Source organism: Drosophila melanogaster, chromosome 2L, assembly GCF_000001215.4.
Source record: "Drosophila melanogaster chromosome 2L".
NCBI classification, from domain to species: domain Eukaryota; kingdom Metazoa; phylum Arthropoda; class Insecta; order Diptera; family Drosophilidae; genus Drosophila; species Drosophila melanogaster.
In genome coordinates this window covers 1710438-1732494 of record NT_033779.5, presented here as the reverse complement: position 1 = coordinate 1732494, position 22057 = coordinate 1710438, and the positions used below count along the sequence as shown (strand labels likewise).

Here is a 22057-nt window from a genome sequence, read left to right as displayed (position 1 = left end):
GAAATTGCTTGAAGAGGGTTGAAAATGCATTCTCTGTTGCTTCCGGTTTGGCGCCAAATGTAAAACATTTCGAATTCAAATAACAGCAGGCTATAAATTACAACAGAGCTGCTGTGCGCACACAGTCTGTTAGGCGAGAACAGCTGAGCTTGAACGCTGTTCAACACTGTACTTGCACGCTGTTTTTGTTTTTACTTGATAAAACTTGGTGACTACCCACCCGCAAATATCATGAAAATATCTCGTTTTAAGAAGTCGCACAAAACTCTGGTGTTTTTTGCCAGCAATTTCGACTACCGGGAACCCTACCAAGTGCTAATTGATGCCACCTTTTGCCAAGCAGCCCTTCAGGTGGGTTATTGCTTATATCATCTCTAGCACTTGTTGATATCCATAGTTAATTTTTACTTTTAGCAAAAGATTGGCATAGATGAGCAGATTAAAAAGTACTTCCAGTGCGGCGTTAAGCTACTGACCACCCAGTGTGTTATTCTGGAGTCGGAATCCCTGGGTGCTCCTCTCACTGGAGCCACATCCATCGTCAAGCGATTCCATGTCCACAAATGCGGACACGAAGGAAAACCAGTCCCCGCTTCCGAATGCATCAAATCGATGGTAAATTGAGAGTTACTTGATTTCAAGTATGCTATAGCCATAAAATGATTACTTGCCTTTCAGACCAAAGACAATCGCTATGTGGTTGCCTCGCAAGATCGTCTGCTGCAGGAGAGTCTTCGCAAGATTCCCGGACGTTGTCTGCTCTATCTGCACAAAGCCACTCCCGTCTTGGAAGCACCATCTAAAGCCTCCAAGAAGTGGGTGCAACGACGGGCCAAAAACCTAATGCTGGGCAAACAGGTCGAGAAAATCGACTACATGAAGGAGAAGCAGGGACTGAAGCCAGCTGAAACTGCAGTCAAACCCAAGAAGCACAAAGGGCCCAAGAACCCCAATCCATTGTCCTGCAAGAAGAGCAAAAAGGACAAGGCGAAGCAACAGCTCAAAGGAGTTGAGCAGACCGCAATAACCAAGGCGAAACGAAAACGAGTCAAGATCCCAGCGCACGTCAAGGCAGCGCTAGGAAAAGATTAGATTAGAATGGTTGATCAAGTAGATAAATATAAGATAATGCAAGGTAATCTGCAGTCTTGACAAATCATTATAATGTGGGAGGAGCTGCTTTAACTAGCCACCTGAGTGTAATATGCCCTCTTCTATAATGGCAAAAAAATCTATGCATCTGAACCAGATGATAGATTACTAAATTACTGGTTAATGACTTAAGTTAACTAGAATATTTTAGAATTCATAAATCTTAATTGATTATTAGCTTACCACAATATTGCTCACCAATTGAATGGGAGGAACTGTAGAATCCCACTGTGCCTGTGAAGATTATCGCGATTGAAACGCACACTCAACTTAATCTTGTGCACATATTTATATATTTTAGTATATAGTTAAGAATTATACAACAGTATAAAAGATGACTGAGAGCCGTTTGGAGCAGGAATAGGGAAGGGGCGAGGCACACCGGGGTTGTTCTCACAGTTTGCCCTCGCGAATCTTGTTCAGCGTCTTCTCGGTCATCAATTGAGCCAGAATCTTGCTCAGCGTGGGATTCCGGGCGCAGTAGGCCAAGAGGTTGACGGGAAAGAGGCCGCACCAGGTGAGATCCATCTTATTGGCCAAGGCAACGGCGAACAGATCGCCACATCTCTGGGCCGTCATCCGTTTCTGATTGGCCGTACTCAGACCCACCTTTCCGCCCTGCGAGCCAGTGAAGGCCTCCTGCAGGAAATCGGTGGCTATGGGTCCCGGTGCGAAGAGCGACACATCCAGCTTGCGCATCTCCACTTTCAGGGAGAGCAAGTAGGCGTTAAGGGCGTGCTTGGCGGCACAGTAGGTGGGTGAAAATGGCACTGGACTGAAGCCGGCGATGCTGGAGGTGGCAGCGATGTGTCCTCTACCGCCGTTCTGCTCCACGAAATAGCGCACCACCAGGCGGCTGAGGTGGACCACCGCAAAGACATCCAGTTCGAACAGCTCCCGGTCCACCTCGATCTCGACTTCGGTCCAACTGGCTCGCTGGGATCGGCCAGCATTATTGACAAGGACATCCAGTCGATGAAAGTGATTGAGCACCGTGTTGAGATGCGTCTTATGCTCGTCGAGATCGAGCATGTCCATTTGAATGACCAGCACGTCCTTGGTGGCCAGCAGTCCGCGAGCTGCAGCTAGGCATTCCTCTTGCACTTGCTCCAATTGCTCCAGTCGCCGGGCACTTAGCACCAATTTCACTCCATGCCTGGCCAAGCTGAGCGCCAAAGCGCGGCCAATTCCGCTCGAGGCACCAGTTATCCAAACCACCTGTCCGCGCATCGACGACAGCGAGACTCCGAAACGGGACTTGTACCACAGGGCCACATTGCAGTCGAGCAGGATCCAGAGGAGCACGTACACGACATAGTACAGCACGAGCAGGAGCAGCAGAAACTCCAGGAAGCTCATCTCGTTGGCTCTGTATGGCACGGCTGGGTCGGAGAAACCTTTGTCCTCTGCCGCAACGGAAGGCACTGAAACCTGTTCTTGGCCACACAGAAATCACTGCGAGCGGGTCTGATCGATCAGCTGTTGGTGGGCACCAGAGGTGACGCAGTGACTGCGGAAAGTAGTCACCTTATCTGACATAAAACCCTTATACTTGGTTTTTGAATGATGCTATATTATTTAAATACCTTTTGGTAGCTAGGTAAGGGTAGTACTATCTTTCTTGAGAGAACATGTAGAGCATAATCCAAGATACGAAAAACGCTTCCATCTGCTCATCTCTGATAGTTTTTTTACGTAAACGAATCAGGGCTTCCAACACACTGCCTTTGCGCCAACATTCACATCAAAATTCAACCCCATCAGTTTGGCTAACCATTTCTTTTTATATAAAAGTAAGTAAACTAAGAACTAATCCTAGGCCTGCAGGAAGTCTCCGAGATTGCCACATATTTTGTCGATTTCCGCACATCCCGATTGCTCCAGCGCTGAAATGGCATTGGCGAGGGCCACGGTTTCTTTCAGGGAATGGGCCTTCAACCATATCCTGCCGTTGACTCCCACAGCGATCTCGTAGGGCAGTTCCCGGGTAAGAGCGGCGAGAACAGGGCAGTTTTCCCGCAGCAGCATCCTTCCCAGATTCAGGCTGCACTTGAAGAAGAATCCATCGGTGAGGACGCCCAGTTTGCCACTTTTGCCCACCGAGTTGACGCAGACCAGCTCCGGTTCAATGTCCGCGCTTGCATTCAGGACTCTCGCGTAAATCAGATCACCGGGGATCAGATCCGGGCGATTCTTCTTGCTGGCCGCCTCAAAGGCGAGATACGATATGGAGGCTGTGTCCGTTGCTCCGATGTCCACGCGGTACAGATCGCCCGCCTTGGCTCGCACAATGCCCAGAATGAGATCCCCGCGTGCCGGGATGTACCTTCTCTGGTAGTTGTCCACCCAGAAGGTGCCGGGTTCCTTGTGTCGAAGTGGGCCCGCCTTGCTAGCCACCACCGTGTCATCCAGACGCCGCAGTCCCGGTCCGAGTATCACCCGCTTGCTCTTGGCCAGCTCCTCAATGGCCGCAATTCGCTCACCGGGCATAACTATTGTGCTGGTCGCGCTCATTTTAATGTTGCTTTTACGATTTGAAAACTCCAAACAAAAAATCCGCGTGTGTCTTTCAAAACATATGGTCAAGTCGAGGACTTTCCAACACTGCCATTGTCAGCCCTGGTCTTAAAGTTAAATTTAACAGTAGTTGTAAAGAACATAAATATTCAAATTATTTTTGCCCCTTCTTATTTTATTATTTTCAAAATGCTTACGATTTTAATTATTAAGATGAACTTAAAAAAGTAACAGAAAAATTATATTTAGTCAAATTGTAATTGTTCTATATTACTGAATGATCTTAAAAATGCAAAGAAAGTTTTAAAGAGCTAACAGCGTGTGGGCGGCAATGTTAACCAACACATATGCAATTTTTTCCCGATCAGCTGTGCTGCTATAAGCATAATCGTACGATTTGTTAAAATCCGCTTTGCATTTATTTGTTCTAATTTATGGCAGCTAAAAAGCGTGACTAACCACAAGTATGTGACTTTGAATGACCCGATTGTCCAGAAACCACGGGAACATTTCATTATCATTGGTTGTTACACTTCTCTTGACGCCATTTGATTGTTTATGCTTTATTAACGAGAGCATTTATTATTATGTAGATAGACATGCAATCCACAGCTACGTGTGGATCCCGATTACTCTAACCTTGTGCGAAGGTCAATTTTCCCCAAAAAATATAGGAAACGTACCAGGGAAAACAACAAAAAAGGGAAAGCGCACCCCCACACTGAAAACCGGCGAGCACCTGGAAACGCATACATATAAAAGGAGAGTAAATGTAAGTGTCCCTCTCTTTTCCACACTTAGAGATGGGCAAAAATACATCGCCTAAGCTGAGCTTTTAAAATTTATGAATATTAAATTTATCATATAGCTTGCAACAGAGCTATAGTTTCATGTAAGGTAACTAAAATATATATTTTAAATGATATTTTTTACTCCTTTATCAAGATACAAATTGGTAGCACTTTCGCCGCCGTCTTTTACACATTCAAGCCATGTCTTGGACCGCTTCAGTTTTCTTGAGGACTTCCACCACTAGCATGAAGTTTCTGCGTCTGCGCTGGCCTCTCCCCAGAATTCCCCAGAATAAATCGGCAAACGTTGCGCCGCGTTTCAGAAGCAAATCAGCAGTCAGCCAGCTCTCATCTGGATTTAAATTTGTGCAGATCCGCAAAAGTACTTGGTATGTATATTGCTAGACTCTTGGTGTGTGCTTGTGCATCCAGCTTAGGGAAAATATTTAATTGTTTTATCTGCGAACTTCACAAAGATCACCCCAATCGAAAGGGCTTGAAAATCGAGCGTTTTTTGCGAGCGATATCCGCGCGATTATCTAACAAATGGTGCTGTGCAAATTTTCAAGTGTCTCGTTTACGTATATTTCCAATCGATTTAATTGCACAAATCTAATAATTTCAATTGACAGGCATTTGTTGTATCGCTGTAGGGAGATACTTCCGTTTTTCGCAACTTTTCCACGTACTGCGGCTTCGCTGGACGCCTCACTTTGGGTCTGACCTTTAAAAGTAGCTTAGAGGTCATTCGGTTGTTCGGCGAGAGCAAACTGAAAACTCTCCCACTGAGATAAGCGGAAAAGCGGGAAATGCCGCCAGTGTCAGTGACTCTAAATTATTATAGAAATATTTAACTGAAATTTGAAGACAAATTAAATATAGAAAACTCAGGAGGGGCATTTCGAGATTATACCGTGGAGAAAGTCACACCCGAATGGGGATATATGTATAAGTTTACACCACTCACAGCTCAAATTGCAAGTGACTTACATGCTCACAGCTACAATTCTTTGCAAAAAAAAATAATTTTTTATTAATATCTAACCATATTTTGAGAACCAAGTCCAAAAGTATGTCAAAGGTGTATCTCCCATTTCCTTTCTAGTTCGTATTTCTTTTTCGACATATTTCCGAATATTTCACTGCATCACGAAACATATCATTTAACTGTCCATTTGGAACAATTTTAAATATAAATAAGCCCAACTATTTAAGTAATGGCGGGGATTTCGCAAATATTGTGGAGCACATCCGCCATAAAATCTGAATGGCTTCATCTGCGGTCAGCTATTTAATAGAACACCATGCCTAGATTTAAAGTCCTGATAACAGACACTAATTCGCCCTCGTGGACTTTGTTTTTTGTTTTTTGATTTCAGTGACAGCAACGAGATGACCATCAAAGCGATCAAGGCCCGTCAAATCTACGACTCCCGTGGCAACCCCACCGTGGAGGTCGACCTGACCACCGAGCTGGGACTCTTCCGAGCCGCCGTGCCCTCCGGCGCCTCCACTGGCGTCCACGAGGCCCTGGAGCTGCGCGACAACGACAAGGCCAACTACCATGGCAAGTCGGTGCTGAAGGCCGTGGGCCATGTGAACGACACCCTGGGACCCGAGCTGATCAAGGCCAATCTGGATGTGGTTGACCAGGCGTCCATTGACAACTTCATGATCAAGTTGGACGGCACCGAGAACAAGAGCAAGTTCGGAGCCAACGCCATCCTGGGCGTTTCCCTGGCCGTGGCCAAGGCTGGAGCCGCCAAGAAGGGCGTGCCGCTGTACAAACACATTGCCGATCTGGCTGGCAACAAGGAGATCATCCTGCCGGTGCCCGCTTTCAACGTGATCAACGGCGGCAGCCACGCCGGCAACAAGCTGGCCATGCAGGAGTTCATGATCCTGCCCACCGGCGCCACCAGCTTCACAGAGGCCATGAAGATGGGCTCCGAGGTGTACCACCACCTGAAGAATGTGATCAAGGCCAAGTTCGGTCTGGACGCCACCGCTGTGGGCGATGAGGGCGGCTTCGCCCCCAACATCCAGTCCAACAAGGAGGCTCTGAACCTGATCAGCGATGCCATCGCCAAGGCCGGATACACCGGCAAGATCGAGATCGGCATGGACGTGGCCGCCTCCGAGTTCTACAAGGATGGCCAGTACGATCTGGACTTCAAGAACGAGAAGAGCGACAAGTCGCAGTGGCTGCCCGCCGACAAGCTGGCCAACCTGTACCAGGAGTTTATTAAGGACTTCCCCATCGTCTCGATTGAGGATCCCTTTGACCAGGACCACTGGGAGGCCTGGTCCAACCTGACCGGCTGCACCGACATCCAGATCGTGGGCGATGATCTGACCGTGACCAACCCCAAGCGTATTGCCACCGCCGTGGAGAAGAAGGCCTGCAACTGCCTGCTCCTGAAGGTCAACCAGATCGGCACCGTCACCGAGTCCATTGCCGCCCATCTGCTGGCCAAGAAGAACGGCTGGGGCACCATGGTCTCCCACCGTTCCGGTGAGACCGAGGACTCGTTCATCGGTGACCTGGTCGTCGGTCTGTCCACCGGCCAGATCAAGACCGGAGCTCCATGCCGCTCGGAGCGTCTGGCCAAGTACAACCAGATCCTGCGCATCGAGGAGGAGATCGGCGCTGGCGTCAAGTTCGCCGGCAAGTCGTTCAGGAAGCCGCAGTAAGCGCAGGGCACTTCGAAATTCCAACCACACCAGCCCCATCGAATGAGATCTGGATCTTGGAGAGGGAGCTGGACGCAGTAGATCCATGGAAAGGCGGCGGTGCACGTGTTCGTCAACCTTTTACGTTCGGAACTTGTGTCTGGCGCACAAATACATCAGAATTAAACTACCAAACCCATTTGCTGTCTCTATGCTTCGTTCTTAGACATTATTAATTAATGCTAAACCTTGATCTAATCATTATTTATAAACAAAAGAATAAAAAACACTATGTGCAAGATATTCGTTCAGTTGCCGAGAGCTTTGAATATCTTCAATGTAATCGCTGTAATCGTTATGAAATTATAAATTGATCTACACAAACACCAAATCCACAAACAGACAAGTTATTCACTTCAAAAACGGTTATGAAACAATTGTTGAGACATAGAATTTAAGCGAAAGCTGTTGGAATATTCTTATCGAATATACACGGTGTTCAATAGAGATCTTAATCAGATGGAATAGTACACCAAATATTAAACATATTCAGATTTGTTAGTTGATGTGAAATAAAAAGTATAAAAGTTACTGAATTCTTTTCTTCGATCACTTGTGGCGTTGCCAGATAATCAAGTAAACTCAAGTAAGGGCAACTAAAGTAAAGGCAACTATCTTAAAACATTTTCTGGATTTGGATTAAGATTGAATGGATCTGAATTATTCATTATCTCTGAACTGATGAATGAAGTTATTAAACTTTGAATACGATCTTTTTTCTATCTTTATCTTTGCTTTCCACCAATTAGTCGAGTATTTCAATAAGCTTTTTCAACTTTCTGTGAATAAAATTGAATTTCTAGGGTGGACCAAAATGGCGCTCAAAGTTTCGCACAGAACCGTTGAATTCCCCAGTTTGTTGGTATTTTTTAGGTCGTTTCTTGGCGCCTCGCAGCGGCGGTATGCTTCCACAGTCGCAGTGCGGTCACTCTCACGGACGTGTTTTTTTACATCGGATCGAAAATAAATTAATGCAAAGCTAAATCACAAACGCTAGGGATCGGCGAGCTCGAAATCGAATCAGTGCACCGGCCGACCGACGGACTTTAACTGCGCGCAAGCTAACCGTAGGTTAAGTTAACGCTCAGCACTGCAACCACTGCAGTTGCATAACCGTTGCCGAAAATCAAGTCGAAAAGTCGGAGAATCGCGGCCAAGCGAAAGCCCCAAAAGTTCAAAGGACAATAGAAAGTGGCAAGAGGAAGAGAGGAGAGCGTGCTAAGAGCCCCTCCCCCTGGGGCCCCGCCCCCCACACCTCCGCCCACAAAGTGCCTTAACAATATAGTGCGTTTTGCCAAAGTTAAAACCAAGTGCGCGTCCAAGTAGCCGCCCATTTCGGTGGAGCCTATTCCGGAACTGGGAAGACAACGAAGATGGCCCAGAACACGGCCGACACTCTCATCCACCTGATCGCCGGCGGGTAAGTCTGCCTGCCTGACATTCTCCCTACTGCGTCTTATCGCAGGTCAGGCCATCAGCGTAGAACGAAACCGGTTTGCTCCCGGCCTCTAATTGTAATTGCTCGGCGGGAACGGCGCAATTGGCGATTAGATTTGGGCTGGCCCACGAAGGGGAGCTGAACTATTTTGGCGCCACTGCCAAAAGGGAGCAAACCGAAAAAGAAATGCGGCCAGCGCAGGGAAACACACAACACAAACTGATCTTCGGGAAACATGCTACGTTCACGTGCTTTGCATTAAAAGAAGGGTATTTGTTGTTCGATAAATCGCAGCTAAAGTGAGCGAAATACGCAGAACATATGTAATTAATTAAAGCGCGCCTGCAGCGAACAAACATTCATAAACAGCGCATTTCTGGGTTCATTTTCCGCAGGCAATGTCCACTTGGATTCATTCCGATTCCCCTGGACAGGCAATTGCTTTGTTGTTGTTTCCCTTATGGACTTTTATTGTGGCTTTTATATGCGGCTATTTTTAGACGCGTCGCATCTGAATTTATTTTTGTTTTCACCTGCACCCTACACACACAATGGCCGGCACATTAGTTCTTCCACATTAGTTTGCCCAGCGGAAAACCAGTTTCCAGCGATCGAGAATCGATCCCAAGTCGAGCCCCTGGTCAGTCGGGAAACGATCGCATTTCAATTGAATTACGCTCGAAATACGAACTTTGTTATTTATGCTTGACAGCTCTCAGCTTTAAATAGTTTATTTTTGTTGATATTTATATTTGGGATAGTAAACAAGTGTTTATAGAGTTTGTTTATAAAGTATCTCCTAGTCCATGATAGTTTTTCCACAGAAAATATTTGCTATACTTCGCTCCTTATGACTGCAATCCAGATTTCCACTTTATAAAAACAACAGCTCACCGTTTCTGACAACTTTTGATCGACGCGGGTGGCCTTGGTGAAGGCCTTTGATAGCATGACCCCCCACCTATAATAATTCCGCTGAATGGCACTTCTAATGCCCCGCCACAGTGGCAATCAAGTCTCTCCGGGCAATTTGCCGGCCGGCAGTGCAAGTCCACTTATCAGCGGGGGAAAAAAGCAACCACACAGTTGTGGCACCCACCCATGTCCGTATGTATCCATGTCCGTATGTATCCGTGTCCGTATCTAACGAGTCGCTGCACATATGCGTAGTATATACTTTAGTGGGCTGGAAATACGCTGCACGTTGCAACCTGAGCTGGCTAATACCCCAGTTGTTCTGGCCGCCTTCCACTTGTCGTCGCTTGCCGGGTATCTCGTGTTGGTACACGTTGCGAAAACAAATCGAAAGGCGTAACAACCTTGCCTCCCCGCCACACAATGCTATCGCAGCAAGTAAGCCGCACGGCAAACAATCAAACGACATCCATCTAATCGGGCATCAGAGGCCTCCAAGGGGCTTACATAAGTTGAAGAGGGGCAGTGCACATTACTATTAAGGAACTGCACAGCTAACATTGTTCTAAGATCGGAAAACAGTTTACTTTATTTATAATTTATATCCATTTGTAGCTTAGTGTTTATAGTGAAATATTTCCTACTATCGCCAATTAGCAGCGTTGCGAAATGTCTGATCTATTCCCTAAAATCTTTGATTTGGCACACTAATATTGCGGATTTCGCTATAGCCCACATATAATATAGAATATATGATATAAAATAGATGGTGCATTGTATTTTCCTACATACTAGCTAAAAACAATTCTAAATTGAGCTTGGCAAGCGATTTCGAATTTGTTTTGGTTCTCAGCGAGACAGCACAGGCAAATAAACTTTTTCTGGGACACTGACTCAGTTGAAGGCGAGTGGGGAATGCAACAAACAACAGATCCCAAGGTGTTCGATGAGGTTTTTGGGGGGATAATAGCAATGTCACTATGGCTACAAGGTGCACATTGCTCTTTCGATTCCTCGTCTGCAGTTCAAATAAGATATAGTAACGCGCTTTCTCACATAGTTTCATTATTCCAAACTTTTCCATCGGCTGGCATTTGTTTGTATCTTGCTCGACCAGGTCAAAATATTCAAAAAAAAAAAAAAAAGTATATTCCTCGCCCGGTTTTCAGACGTGTCTCTCTGCACGTACGCATATTTTGAAAAGAGCACCTTTTTTGAAAGGTTGCAATAAGCATAAGAAAGTCACTTCAATGGAAATGGTATATTTTAATCTTTGAACTTTCGATATGATATTAAGATTTATTGTAAAGCCCATTGGCGCACTGAAATTGTGTCAAGGGCGTCTTTTTTTATAACACTCTTGATCTAGACACACATTCTGATATTTCAGAATATATATATATATATATTTATACGGAAGCGAGAAATGCGAATGAAAATTCGGTGATCATATAGAAGATCGCGTGCCAAGAGTTATTCGAAATTAATAGGAAAACATTATTATTCTAGTCTAGAATTAGAGAGCACAGAGCTCGTTCGTAACCCTCGATTCCTTTGACCCATAAACAATAACATTGAAAACTTTCCATAGATTTCGTAATCCATCTCAAAGAAGCCAAAGGCAGCAGGAGCCAAAGAAAAAACGTGAAAATAAAAGCGGCATTGATAAGATGGGAGCCTAGGTCTGCGAAATGCCAAAACCATTGAAAATGGCGTACTATATTTGCGTTGATAAGGAAAGGCTTCCCGAAAAGTTGTCTTTATCAGTCGTCTATGTGTGTATAATGTGTGTGTGTGTGGGGGGCTGCCCTTCCTCGAGCAGTTGGACAAAAGTCACCCCAGCAGAGCTGACGCATTGCCGCCCAGCGGTATTATCACTCAACTCCCCTTCTGTATTTACGTATCCCCCATAGACGATGTCTGCGGGTCCAAAATTTCCGCTCTTATCTCGGCAACGTGTGTGTTTTTTCGGCAGGAATGTCAAGGAACAGATAAATCGCACATTAACTGGTTGCAAATGGCACGATTCTCGCACATGCGTCGCCAAAGGCCATCGATCGGGCATAGCTAAGTGCATATATATAGATCTGAATATATGTGTGATCGGACTGAACGTACTTGGATGCAGTTGTAAACCTTACTAATTGGGCCACAGAGAAACTAAGTACTTGACCCAATATTTATTGAGGGATTTATTTGCGAATGAACTTATACTGCGAGCTACTTTGTGGAGCTATTAATCTCAGCTCACAAGCATGACTGGCACTCTTGCCTGATTTATTGCTAAATGGTATAGCTATAGGATACCCTCTAATATTCATACCCCTCAATTCTAGTTCATCACATGCAAGTGGTGAATCGATTCATTAATCGTTCCACTGAATTGTTTGTCCAACTGTCTGGGTAAATTACCTTCGGCTCACGTGGAATGGGTAGCAGTTAGCTTAATTCTCGCGTGATGTGCCAGCCAGATGCTAATTGGAACCCGTTAGTGCATTGATCAAATGCGTATCATGGTGGTTGGGCTGGAGCGATGAAGGGAAGCTCTATCCAGATGAAGTGACCAAAAGGCAGCATATGGCATGTTAATTGGCCGCAGGTTCCGCAGGCCGCAAAGCCATTATGTCACAGTCATTATGCATACCAGATTCGAGGTGGATCGGGCAGCCATAGAAGTGCTCCGTTCTGTGCCCGGTGGACGTGGCTCACAGATAGACTCCCTGGCTGATAAGAGGCTGCTTTTGTCCGGTCAGTGCAATTCATTCGCTGGCAGGCATCAAAGGTTATCGAGCGTGGAGCCGGGTCAATTCGCAACCAGTTCGCACCGGATTTGAATAGCCGGGAATCGCAGCAATCTCCTACAGATTTGCGAAATCAAACGAGGCAGACGTCTGATTAAATGTTGTTATTTTTACTATTTTATTGCTCCAGGATTAGGGGAGCCATTCGTGTCTGTGCCCAAAGTATCTGTGCCCATCGATCAAACTTCTGGCCTCCTTTCTCTGTCATTTCATTTCCACTTCTGAGTTGCATAACCTTTTCCCCTTTCGCGAGCTTTTAGCCGCCGATTATGTGTACATAGCTATTTAATTTCACAATTCCCAGTTGCCAACTACTGATTCACAAGTTGGCGATCACGAGCTATGCTTCTGCAAACATGTGCTCATACAATATATTTCTAGATAGCAAACTTACCCTATTGATAAAAAGCTATCTTTTTGGGAAAGGTCGTGTATAATTAATTTTTTGGGGCACTCTTTTGCCGCCGTGTAAACATTAATTATTAATCTTTTGCGAAACGAAAGTCAAGGTTACGGTGGCATTAGCTAGTTCAGTGATAAATAGTCTAAATTCTGACTGCTGCAAATCATTTCTTCACACATTTCATTTGCATCTTCTTAGGCCATTTCGCAGTTCAGTAAACAATCGACCGACCTTGCGTTACATGCACTTGGAATTTGCAACGCATCGAATTGGAAAATATTCTGTAATTCGCTCGGCTACTTGGTGGACAACGGCTCCTCCTTCTTTCATGCCCGCTCCTACGTGATTTTCCCAGCCCAAAACCCCTCCATTGCATCAGGCATTTGGCAAAACGCTACTCATTTCCGATGCAGCCAATCAATGGTGGCCACCACTTAAGTCGAAATGGAATGGAATGGGACAAGCTACTCGAGTGGTGGTGCTATACTATACTATACTATATGCACGGAATGGAAGCACATTTTTAGCCGGCGTATTGCGCAAATCCAAGAAATACGAGTTTGGGAAATAGATATTTTTCTGCCCGCTTGATTGCCAAATGAGATTTATTTTCGTGTTATTCATAGTTGAGCACTTGCCATTGAAAATGGGGAGGAATATATGTACTTTTTTTTTTGTTCTATTTAAGTCTTTCAGGCAATTTAAGAAACGTCAAAGTCAAAGAACTAAAAGAATTGATAGTGGGAAATGTAACTTTTGTGATTTATTCCTGCTTGGATGAGGATTTCGAAGAGATTTTACTAACTGGGCATGTTTTGATGTTTCATTTTCATCCGCACAGATCCGCTGGCACAGTGGGTGCCGTTGTCACATGCCCCCTGGAGGTGGTGAAGACTCGCCTGCAGAGCTCCACGGCGTTCATGACGCCGTCGCGGCTGGCGGAGAATGCCGGAGGAGGACCGGCGAACGGTGGCCAATCGGAGCTGCTGCGGCCGGAACAACGACGTAAGCTAAGCACAACGATATTACGTAACAGATCACAGCCACAGGTGATTGGGGGTGTGCGTAGGGTAGTACCAACTTCTTTTACCTATTCTCTCATCGCCCATCTAACCCACCGCCACTGCATCCTAACAAGCTAAGCCCACGAAATGGAGTGGTCTCGAACAACTTCGATGCGTCGTTGCCTTCATCTCCATTGCCTCTAGTCTGGATGCGACTGGTTTACTAACTCACCTGTTTTTGCCTTGCAGATCATGGCCATTTCACACTGCGGCATCTCATCCACAACGCCCAAATCCATGAGCATCGTGCAGTGCCTGCGGTAAGTTCACCCTAGCTTCCATCAACTGCCAGTTACTATAATGCATCGAGCTGCTCCTGCAGGCACATTGTCCAGAACGAGGGTCCACGCGCCCTGTTCAAGGGTCTGGGTCCGAATCTCGTGGGCGTGGCCCCATCCCGTGCCATTTACTTCTGCACCTACTCGCAAACCAAAAACACGCTCAACAGTCTGGGGTAAGTCTGGTTTTGGTACACTGTGTGTACATCTAGCCGAGCAGCACCAAATTAATGCCTGGACTTGATCCCCAGCTTTGTTGAACGTGACTCGCCACTGGTGCACATCATGAGTGCAGCGAGTGCCGGCTTTGTCTCCTCCACGGCAACGAATCCCATTTGGTTTGTGAAGACGCGAATGCAGCTGGACTACAACTCCAAGGTGCAGATGACCGTGAGGCAGTGCATCGAGAGGGTGTACGCCCAGGGAGGCGTGGCGGCCTTCTACAAGGGCATCACGGCCAGCTACTTTGGAATCTGCGAGACGATGGTGCACTTTGTCATCTACGAGTTTATCAAGTCCAAGTTGGTAAGTAGTTGAATTTAATGCGCACTAGTTTCCCTCCGACTTAAAATCGCTTTCACAAACAGCTAGAGCAGCGAAATCAGCGGCATACGGACACCAAGGGATCCCGCGACTTTCTGGAGTTCATGATGGCTGGCGCTGTTTCCAAAACCATCGCCTCCTGCATCGCCTATCCCCACGAAGTGGCACGCACTCGTCTGCGGGAGGAGGGCAACAAATACAACTCCTTCTGGCAGACCCTGCACACTGTTTGGAAGGAGGAGGGCAGAGCAGGACTCTACAGGTGGGTAAAATAGATGAGCAGAGTGAATTTTCAATTTGATACGACATTAAGGCAATCAACTTGTACTTAGGGATTCCCTTGTTCGTGTAGTTCCCTTGAATCCGTCTTGAAATAGAATCGAAGGGAATCCCACTTGCACTCCGACATGTATATAAGAAACATATACATATAAGCTAATGAATTATCATAATGTGCCACCCACGAATTCGTGAAATCTATTTAAATTCTTTTGCGTCGCATATTTTTTGTTTGTTTACCTTAATTTGATTATCACTCTCGAGCGTGCTCACTCGAGGTGTTTTATATATGAGAGCTCTACCTTAGCAAATTCTCCTACTAATTGTAAACTTTACCAACTATTTCCACAGAGGCTTGGCCACGCAGCTGGTGCGACAGATTCCCAACACGGCGATCATGATGGCCACCTATGAGGCGGTCGTCTATGTGCTCACGCGGCGCTTCAACAACAAATCGAACGAGTTCTACGACTTTTAGATGCCTTTCAAAGGACTGGAGAAGGAGTAACCCAATCTGTGCATATGTAGACGCGACTGCTGCAACTTTATGTAATTTTATCCCTCGTTTTTAAACGATCCAAACCAACGAGCGCAAATTCTTAGTTAACTAGCTTCTAAGTCAGATATGAAACGAACTCGATAGACTTAAGACGTTAGACGTTGAACGTTGGCCAACCAATCGAAAAAAAAAAAGAAGCAAACAAAGAAAAAACCAATAATGGGAAACACGCACCAGGATCGAAGTGCACCATCCACACCCTAAACCCACTTGCTGCATGCCACAGAAGGATGTGGTATGCCACCGCAGGGCGAAACGTTATCAAAATTTGAAAAGGCTGCTATTTAGTTAAAGTTACAATATATATTGAGTGTATAAATGTGGTTGATACTTGGATAATATAGTGTACATAGGACTCGATTCGCTCAGAGTGCATTGTAAATAGTTAAAGAGTGAGTTCGCTGGCGTAGTTTTCTTAGTTGTAAGCACAAAATGTTGAATCGGCCGCAGTTGCCAGTAGATGCCGCTAAATATATATATATATAGATATAAAGCCGACCGATCCGATTCGTAAACTGTAAAAGTTTCCGTTAAGTTTCCTCAAATGCGATATACGATTTAGTTATCATTACTCTACTATATTACTTTAACTATATTGATACAATTTTTGCTGTTTATTTAGTCCATTAGTTAGCTAGTTAGTTAGTTATCCCCCCCCCCTCCACGCAAAACGTATTTCACTGATAATGAGCAAAGAACTAAGGAAACCACTGTGAATAATTGATTGCAATCCGATTTGATGGTGAAATCAATAAATACAACAATTTTGTTTAAAAATAACCCACTCGTTTCCCATTTAATATATATGTACATTATCTTATCTTAACAATCGTCTGCAGTCGAACATAGTTCATCTTGGCTAACCAGACTGCCGCCCATAAAAGTGAGATGAGATAAGCCGATTTGGCCAAGATAATACGATTTCGCACAACTAAATTAAAGTGATTTATTGGCTAGCTACTACACTGCGAAAGTAGTGGTAGCTTATTGTAAATATTTTATTTTTCTGAATTTCAAAAATTTAGATCCTGGTTCGGGTACGTGCTAAAAACATAGCATAGCCTGGTTCACAACCTATGTGCTCCATCGAAGATCTCCACCACGTGAGCGATCGCAGTTGTAGTCCATCTATATCACGCCACCACCACGCTCAGCGACGTAACAAAGTGCCGTCTCTAGTAACGTAAGCAGTGTTTCGAGCAACAAGTTTATTTTATTTTCATAAACAAAGTTTGTTTAAAGCGAAAAATCCTGGCCAAAGTGCTAATTCGTTGGCTATTCCGCGAGCAACCTTGATAACGAGTCGCAGAGCAGTCATAGAGCAGCGCAATTAACCCCGATACAAAGCAATCAGTGCAATTGGAGCAGCTTGAAAGGCACACGCCAACAAATCGAGATCGAGCTGATCGAGTCGCGTTGACACCCATCATTCCGCCATGCAAATCGATGCACTGGAGGCCTGAATATGCTGCTCAGCGAGACCCATTTCTGGACCACGTTGCGCGAGGATGTGGTGCGGATCAAGAGCCAGGACCTGGGCGCCTTTCGCTACCTCAGGCAGCGCGACAAGGAGCAGGAGCAGCAGGACCTCGCCTGCCTGGCCAAGCGAGACTATACGGAGCGTCGCAATGGACTGGCCGTGCTGAAGAACTCTGGTCGCAAGTCCACCGGCCGCTTGAAGGACAACCTCAAGAAGCTGGAGGACCTGCTGCGCCAGCACAGGATCATCCACTCCGAGTGGCAGGACGCGGCGCAGGTGCTGCTCCTCTTCTCACACGGCCTGATCGCCCACATCTGCGTGGACATCTACACGGGCGACATTCTGCGCATGGTCTTCGAGAAGTACCTGGTGGGCAAGCTCGCCTCCGAGGTCATTACGGATGGTATGTGCGATTCTCTCCTTTCACCCGCTCCAGCCCGCCCTCCATCGCATTAGAGCCATCCATCAATCAGCTTGGGCATTGCATTTCTGCATGTGCAGCTCGACTGGCAGACATCTCAACTTGCAGCGTTCGAAAATCAGTTAATATGCGTTAACATCACGCAATACATAATGGCTATTTCAGGCGTAATTAAAGGTTCCTCATCATTAGAACGAATTACCAAGACAGCTTGCTAGAAACACATGCATGCCATTTAATTATTCACTAAGCTCTCAGCTATAAAAGCTGTCCTGCATTTAGTTCTTTGTGCTGTTTGCCGCTTGTCATCCAGGGTATCAGTCATTCGATAGAGTGCAGTCCGCATTTGGCCTTGCTCCGCGGAGTGCTGCTTGTGCAGTTATGGAGAAATTTGCATTGGCAACAAGTGCGACTTGATTTGCACTTTCCCACACCAACACAGCCGCACGCACACATGCAGGGCATGCAATTATTGTAATTTTTAATTAATCTGCTGGCTTGTTTTGTTGCCTGTAAATATGCGAACCCCCAACCCCTTTCCCCCATCCACCATCCTCCGGCTTTCCATGTTTTGTTCGAGCCACTCATTCAGCTTTGTCGCTTGTGTCTCTTTTCTCGTCGTGCGCCCGCATCCGTTGTCTCGCCAGCTTTTTTCACCCGTTCCCACATCGTCTTGGCCTACAATACCAACCAGCTGACGGTGGTGCATCTGCAGAGGCCTAATGCTCGCTCCCAGGGACCGGAGAAGATCGCCAATATGGATCCGCGCATCTTCCACGTGATCATACCGGGCGCCACAGAGCGCAAACTATCCCGCCACCTCACAGTTAACGCCAGCTTCGATCTGTTCGTGGTTTGGACGCAGTCCTCGCAGAACGAGGTGTATCCCTGGAGGCCAACGATAAGGGACCAAGATCGTGCCAACATACATGTGTTCAAGATCAAGGGGTAAGTTGCACAGTACAACTCCCACTCCATGGCCCAGTCTAATCGCTTTGCTCAGCTTGCAGCTGGAATCGATTGCCTATTGCTGGTCGGAGAACGATCCGCTGTGCGTGGACTTCCTGCGAAGCAGCGAGAGCCAGATCATCACCCTGGAGCAGAAGGTTTCCCGCAAGGGCGACATAAGCGCAGAAATCTGCTCCTACGAACTGGCCGCCGGCAAGATGCAGCGCACCGCCATTACCTCCATTCCAATGGGCGCCCAGATCTGCTCCTTTGCCTTCAGCCCCGACCAGGAGAAGCTCTTCCTGGGCAGCGTCGATCGCAATATCTGCCTGCACGACCTGGTCCAGCAGTCGACAAAGTACGCCAACCAGATTGAGATCGTGCCCAATCAGTGCGCCTGGCACTGCGACTCCGCCATGCTTTGCGTGGCCAACGAGCGATCGGTGCTGCAGTGCTTCGACCTGGCGCTGGCCACCATTGGCCATCAGCTGGTTAGCGAGAATGTGACGCCGTCCAGCTTGCTGGATCTGTCGCACTACTTCGTGGCCCAGCCAACGCTGCTGAGTGTCGCCTTCAGCCGAAAGCCAGATTTGTCCACTTTTAAGCACACCTACGCCCAGACGGATTGCCTGCTGCTGCTGGTGTACGAACAGGGACCTTTGGCCTGCATGCGCATCTTTGGCGGCACCGGAATGCGCGGCGACATCCACAATTCCGGACTCACTGCGGACGTCATTGCGGACAAGTATCTGCGGCTGCAGCAGCCGGACAGAGCGGTCAATGTCCTGGCCGCCCTCAACTGGGAGACCTACGGAGCCATGTGCCTGATTACGCTGCACAAGATAGCCAACTATGTGTTCTTCGGCGGTGACCAGCGACGACCTCGCATCGAGCTGATGGCCAGAGCGTTGAAGACATTCGCCCACACGCTTTCCGAGGAGACGAAGGACGAGTTCAGCGATCAGGTGTACGATCTGAAGCGCCGCTTCTGCTTCTATCTGCTGCGGTGAGTTGAGCTCGTGTGAACATGCCACTTTTATGCTCAATCCTTTCGTTGCTTGCAGCAAAAACCTCTTCGCTGAGGCCTTCGAAATCGCCCAGGATGTGGCCGACTATGACATCTTCATGGACCTGTACAACCTAACCAAGTGCATCTCAAGCCTGAGTGAGTTCGCCCAGGTGGCCTTCAGTCAGGCAGCTGCCATAATCCACGAGGAAGATCGCGCCAACGGCAATCTCAGCCTGACCTGTGACCTGCGCTCGGAGTCGGCCTGTTCGCTGTCCACCTGCTCGGACATGTTGCGCGGTCAGGGAGCAGGAACTGCCCCCGAAACCGGACTAGGCGCAAGTCAGCCACAAAGCCAGCAGGTCCTGAAGAACTATGTGCCACCGCTGCCCTCGTTCAAGTCGAAGGTATTCAACGCTGAGATGATCAAGATCAACATACCGAAACCGGAACTGAGGCCGCCCTTGCCGAAGGTTTCAATAGCGCCGCCAACATCTTCGCTGGCGAGTCTAACCCTGAAGTCCAACAGTAGTCTGCAGCAGGCGCCCGCAAAGAGTCTGCATCCAAATGGTTCGTGTGAAGAAAATTCCCTTCATAACTTAAATAATTTATCCATTATTTCAGGCAATTTGTGGTCCCAGGACGTGCCGGATCAGACGGTGGGTCTGCCTATGGCTAGTAGTCCACTTCCTCGTCTTCCGCCTTCAAACATTCCAGATCAGAGCGCCCAGCTGGGTCAGTTCAGCACGATGCCAGCTTCGCCTCCGCCGACAGGGTCCTATCAGCCCAAGTTTTATCAACATCCGCTTGTCTCTGGCAATATTCCCGCCATGCTGCCATCGCTCACCAGCGAGGACTACCAGAAGCGCCTGCTGCAAAAGAAACCCACCGCATCCATATTGTCCAACCCGGCGAATCCAGCACCCACCAACGGAGAAGCACCCGCCACGCCCGCAAAGTCACAAACGGCCGAAAAGAACAAAGTCAAGTTCTCGGATACAATTCAAGTGGCGGTGGTGCCAGTGAGTTAACAAATCAATCGATGATGTGACAGTTTACTAATGCTCTTACTCGAACAGGAAATTCCTCGCAAGGAAAAGCCAATGCCACCCAAGAGAAATGGTTACTCCAGGCCCGCTGCGCGACATCTGACAAATCCTAAAAAGGAGCTCGCAGACAGCCTGCCGCTCTGTCATCCGAACGACGAGTATCTAAAGGATTTCAACCCCATTACGACCAGTGGGTATTTGTTGAGTTCACCAATAACCTTGCCCCATTGACCGTGTCATTTCTTCGCAGATGTGACTAAGCCGCCCATCCGACGACGCGAGGAAGAACCCAAGAGCAGCAGCAAGGGCGGCAACTCCTCCTCCTCCTCGTCGTCCATCAAGGTGGTCCACTTCGGCGTGGTCTAATAATTCATAGTGCAATTCCCAGGCGTACACCACACAACGGTTAAGCGCTGCGTCTTCCAATCGTTTGTAACTATTGTAGTAGGCTGCTCCTTCTACCCTCTTCCTTTACTCTTAGTCATACATACCTAATTATACATAGCCAATCTAGTCATAAGCTTATACACTCATACACCCATCCTTAACATACAAATATTATCGAGAAACTTATCGACTAATCGACTCGCCACTCTGCAGAGAGCGCGGCAGTCAGTCGCTGTTGAACCAAGCTAAAGGACAGATCAAAAATAAAAGAGACACGTGAAATTGTATTAGAATATTAACTTCTGTAAACGGCGGCTAAACTATTGCCGTCCCAGTTAGTGCAAAGCTTTAAATAGGAAAGTTTTACTCATAGGTTCTCTATACTCTTTACACAGGTTACTCATTAAAGCTAAGCATTAAATGTTTGCCAAATCGGAGGCGCCGCCTACTTCTTCCTGGTGGTGGTGGGTCCGCCCATGCGCTCCAGCTCGTCCTTCAGGTCGAGCAGCTCCTTGTCGGGCACGTAGCGCCGCTCCTCGCAGTCGTCGGTGTACTCCTGCACCTGCAAGCTCACACCCTCGGGCAGCGCCGCCTGGGCCAGGCGCAAGAACTGCGGATAGACTGGCGCATCCACATTGTTCAGCTGCAGGTTGCGCTCGTAGGTGGTCAGCTTGTACTCCGATTCGATGACCGTGGAGTTGGGCCGCAGTCGCTGCACCGTGGTCTTTTGCGGAGGGAGGGCGTAGCAGTCGGAGACGTCCAAGTCCAGGTACTCGGCCAATCCGTGCAGAAACCTCTGGTAGCTCTCCAGCTGCGGGTAGTCGTAGCCCTTGATCTGCACATTCAGGCTCTCGTACTGCGGGAATTTCGGCTTGAGGGACTGCAAACGGAGAACAATGGTTACTGACCACCAAAATAATTGCTCATCTAGTCTGATCTGATTGAAATCTGTCTACAAGATTATGCTACTATGCTCAAAGCAAGTAATATTTAAAAAGGGGTTAAGATCCTTCCTTCTCAGTTGAGGACCCACCTCCAGGTAATCCGGTTCGTAAACACTTCCACTGGTGCTCCTCACGGCTGTTGTGGTTGCTTTGGGCACCTGCAGCGCCAGCCGCACACTTGGCAGTATCTAGCACAGTGGGAAAATGAAATTGTAATAGATAATTTAATAGATATTTTCAGCTATTTACCCTGCGTAGCATTTTGCTGTTTTTAATTCTCCAATTCAGGTTATATCACCAGCTGATGGCGTGCAGCCACACTGTTGCCGGCTCCATGGTCACACTGGCT

General features: G+C 47.2%; 7 protein-coding genes across 19 annotated transcripts, besides 1 other annotated feature; 4 read left to right on the top strand and 3 right to left on the bottom strand.

The window, feature by feature from the left end:
- Positions 1–138: 138 nt before the first annotated feature.
- On the top strand, positions 139–1462 carry CG17652 (uncharacterized protein). Of its 2 annotated transcripts, none has more exons than NM_001272952.1 (3): positions 139–351; positions 415–615; positions 679–1462. In NM_001272952.1, the coding sequence occupies exons 1-3, from the start codon at positions 232–234 to the stop codon at positions 1090–1092; spliced, it is 735 nt and encodes a 244-aa protein (NP_001259881.1). In that variant the 5' UTR covers positions 139–231; the 3' UTR covers positions 1093–1462. The 2 variants fall into 2 exon arrangements, with proteins under 2 accessions (NP_001259881.1, NP_608617.1); NM_134773.2 differs by having other exon boundaries at positions 679–1137.
- CG31937 (uncharacterized protein) lies at positions 1425–2608 on the bottom strand. Its single transcript, NM_134772.4, has one exon. It carries the CDS (start codon positions 2509–2511, stop codon positions 1546–1548), a length of 966 nt encoding a protein of 321 aa, NP_608616.2. The 5' UTR covers positions 2512–2608; the 3' UTR covers positions 1425–1545.
- A 124-nt stretch (positions 2609–2732) lies between these two features.
- Rrp40 (Ribosomal RNA processing 40) lies at positions 2733–3763 on the bottom strand. 2 transcript variants are annotated; one of them, NM_001298636.1, is made up of 1 exon: positions 2733–3763. In NM_001298636.1, the coding sequence occupies exon 1, from the start codon at positions 3664–3666 to the stop codon at positions 2968–2970; it is 699 nt and encodes a 232-aa protein (NP_001285565.1). In that variant the 5' UTR covers positions 3667–3763; the 3' UTR covers positions 2733–2967. The 2 variants fall into 2 exon arrangements, with proteins under 2 accessions (NP_001285565.1, NP_722725.1); NM_164435.3 differs by having other exon boundaries at positions 2920–3763.
- Positions 2859–7727, top strand: Eno (Enolase). 6 transcript variants are annotated; one of them, NM_164434.3, is made up of 4 exons: positions 2859–3220; positions 4263–4441; positions 4615–4849; positions 5840–7727. In NM_164434.3, exons 3-4 carry the CDS (start codon positions 4662–4664, stop codon positions 7152–7154), a joined length of 1503 nt encoding a protein of 500 aa, NP_722724.1. In that variant the 5' UTR covers positions 2859–3220; positions 4263–4441; positions 4615–4661; the 3' UTR covers positions 7155–7727. The 6 variants fall into 6 exon arrangements, with proteins under 6 accessions (NP_722724.1, NP_722721.1, NP_722723.1 ...); NM_164431.3 differs by having other exon boundaries at positions 2859–2945; positions 5840–7521; NM_164433.3 differs by lacking the exon at positions 2859–3220 and adding an exon at positions 4032–4133 and having other exon boundaries at positions 5840–7521.
- A 379-nt stretch (positions 7728–8106) lies between these two features.
- On the top strand, positions 8107–16251 carry Rim2 (Replication in mitochondria 2). 3 transcript variants are annotated; one of them, NM_001258912.2, is made up of 7 exons: positions 8107–8613; positions 13592–13755; positions 14004–14074; positions 14137–14268; positions 14344–14617; positions 14680–14897; positions 15266–16251. In NM_001258912.2, exons 3-7 carry the CDS (start codon positions 14007–14009, stop codon positions 15390–15392), a joined length of 819 nt encoding a protein of 272 aa, NP_001245841.1. In that variant the 5' UTR covers positions 8107–8613; positions 13592–13755; positions 14004–14006; the 3' UTR covers positions 15393–16251. The 3 variants fall into 3 exon arrangements, with proteins under 3 accessions (NP_001245841.1, NP_001245840.1, NP_608615.1); NM_001258911.2 differs by having other exon boundaries at positions 13592–13799; NM_134771.4 differs by having other exon boundaries at positions 13592–13820; positions 15266–15596.
- Positions 16252–16643: 392 nt separating this feature from the next.
- frtz (fritz) lies at positions 16644–21193 on the top strand. 3 transcript variants are annotated; one of them, NM_001272951.1, is made up of 7 exons: positions 16644–17356; positions 18022–18322; positions 18378–19328; positions 19387–19883; positions 19953–20350; positions 20408–20567; positions 20628–21193. In NM_001272951.1, the coding sequence occupies exons 1-7, from the start codon at positions 16939–16941 to the stop codon at positions 20741–20743; spliced, it is 2841 nt and encodes a 946-aa protein (NP_001259880.1). In that variant the 5' UTR covers positions 16644–16938; the 3' UTR covers positions 20744–21193. The 3 variants fall into 3 exon arrangements, with proteins under 3 accessions (NP_001259880.1, NP_608614.1, NP_001259879.1); NM_134770.2 differs by having other exon boundaries at positions 19387–19898; NM_001272950.1 differs by having other exon boundaries at positions 19387–19898; positions 20628–20895.
- Positions 20817–21084: a mobile genetic element.
- mRpL48 (mitochondrial ribosomal protein L48) lies at positions 21030–22033 on the bottom strand. 2 transcript variants are annotated; one of them, NM_134769.3, is made up of 3 exons: positions 21958–22033; positions 21798–21896; positions 21030–21644 (listed from the first exon to the last, which is right to left on the bottom strand). In NM_134769.3, the coding sequence occupies exons 1-3, from the start codon at positions 21967–21969 to the stop codon at positions 21210–21212; spliced, it is 546 nt and encodes a 181-aa protein (NP_608613.1). In that variant the 5' UTR covers positions 21970–22033; the 3' UTR covers positions 21030–21209. The 2 variants fall into 2 exon arrangements, with proteins under 2 accessions (NP_608613.1, NP_001259878.1); NM_001272949.1 differs by having other exon boundaries at positions 21130–21644.
- Positions 22034–22057: the final 24 nt, after the last annotated feature.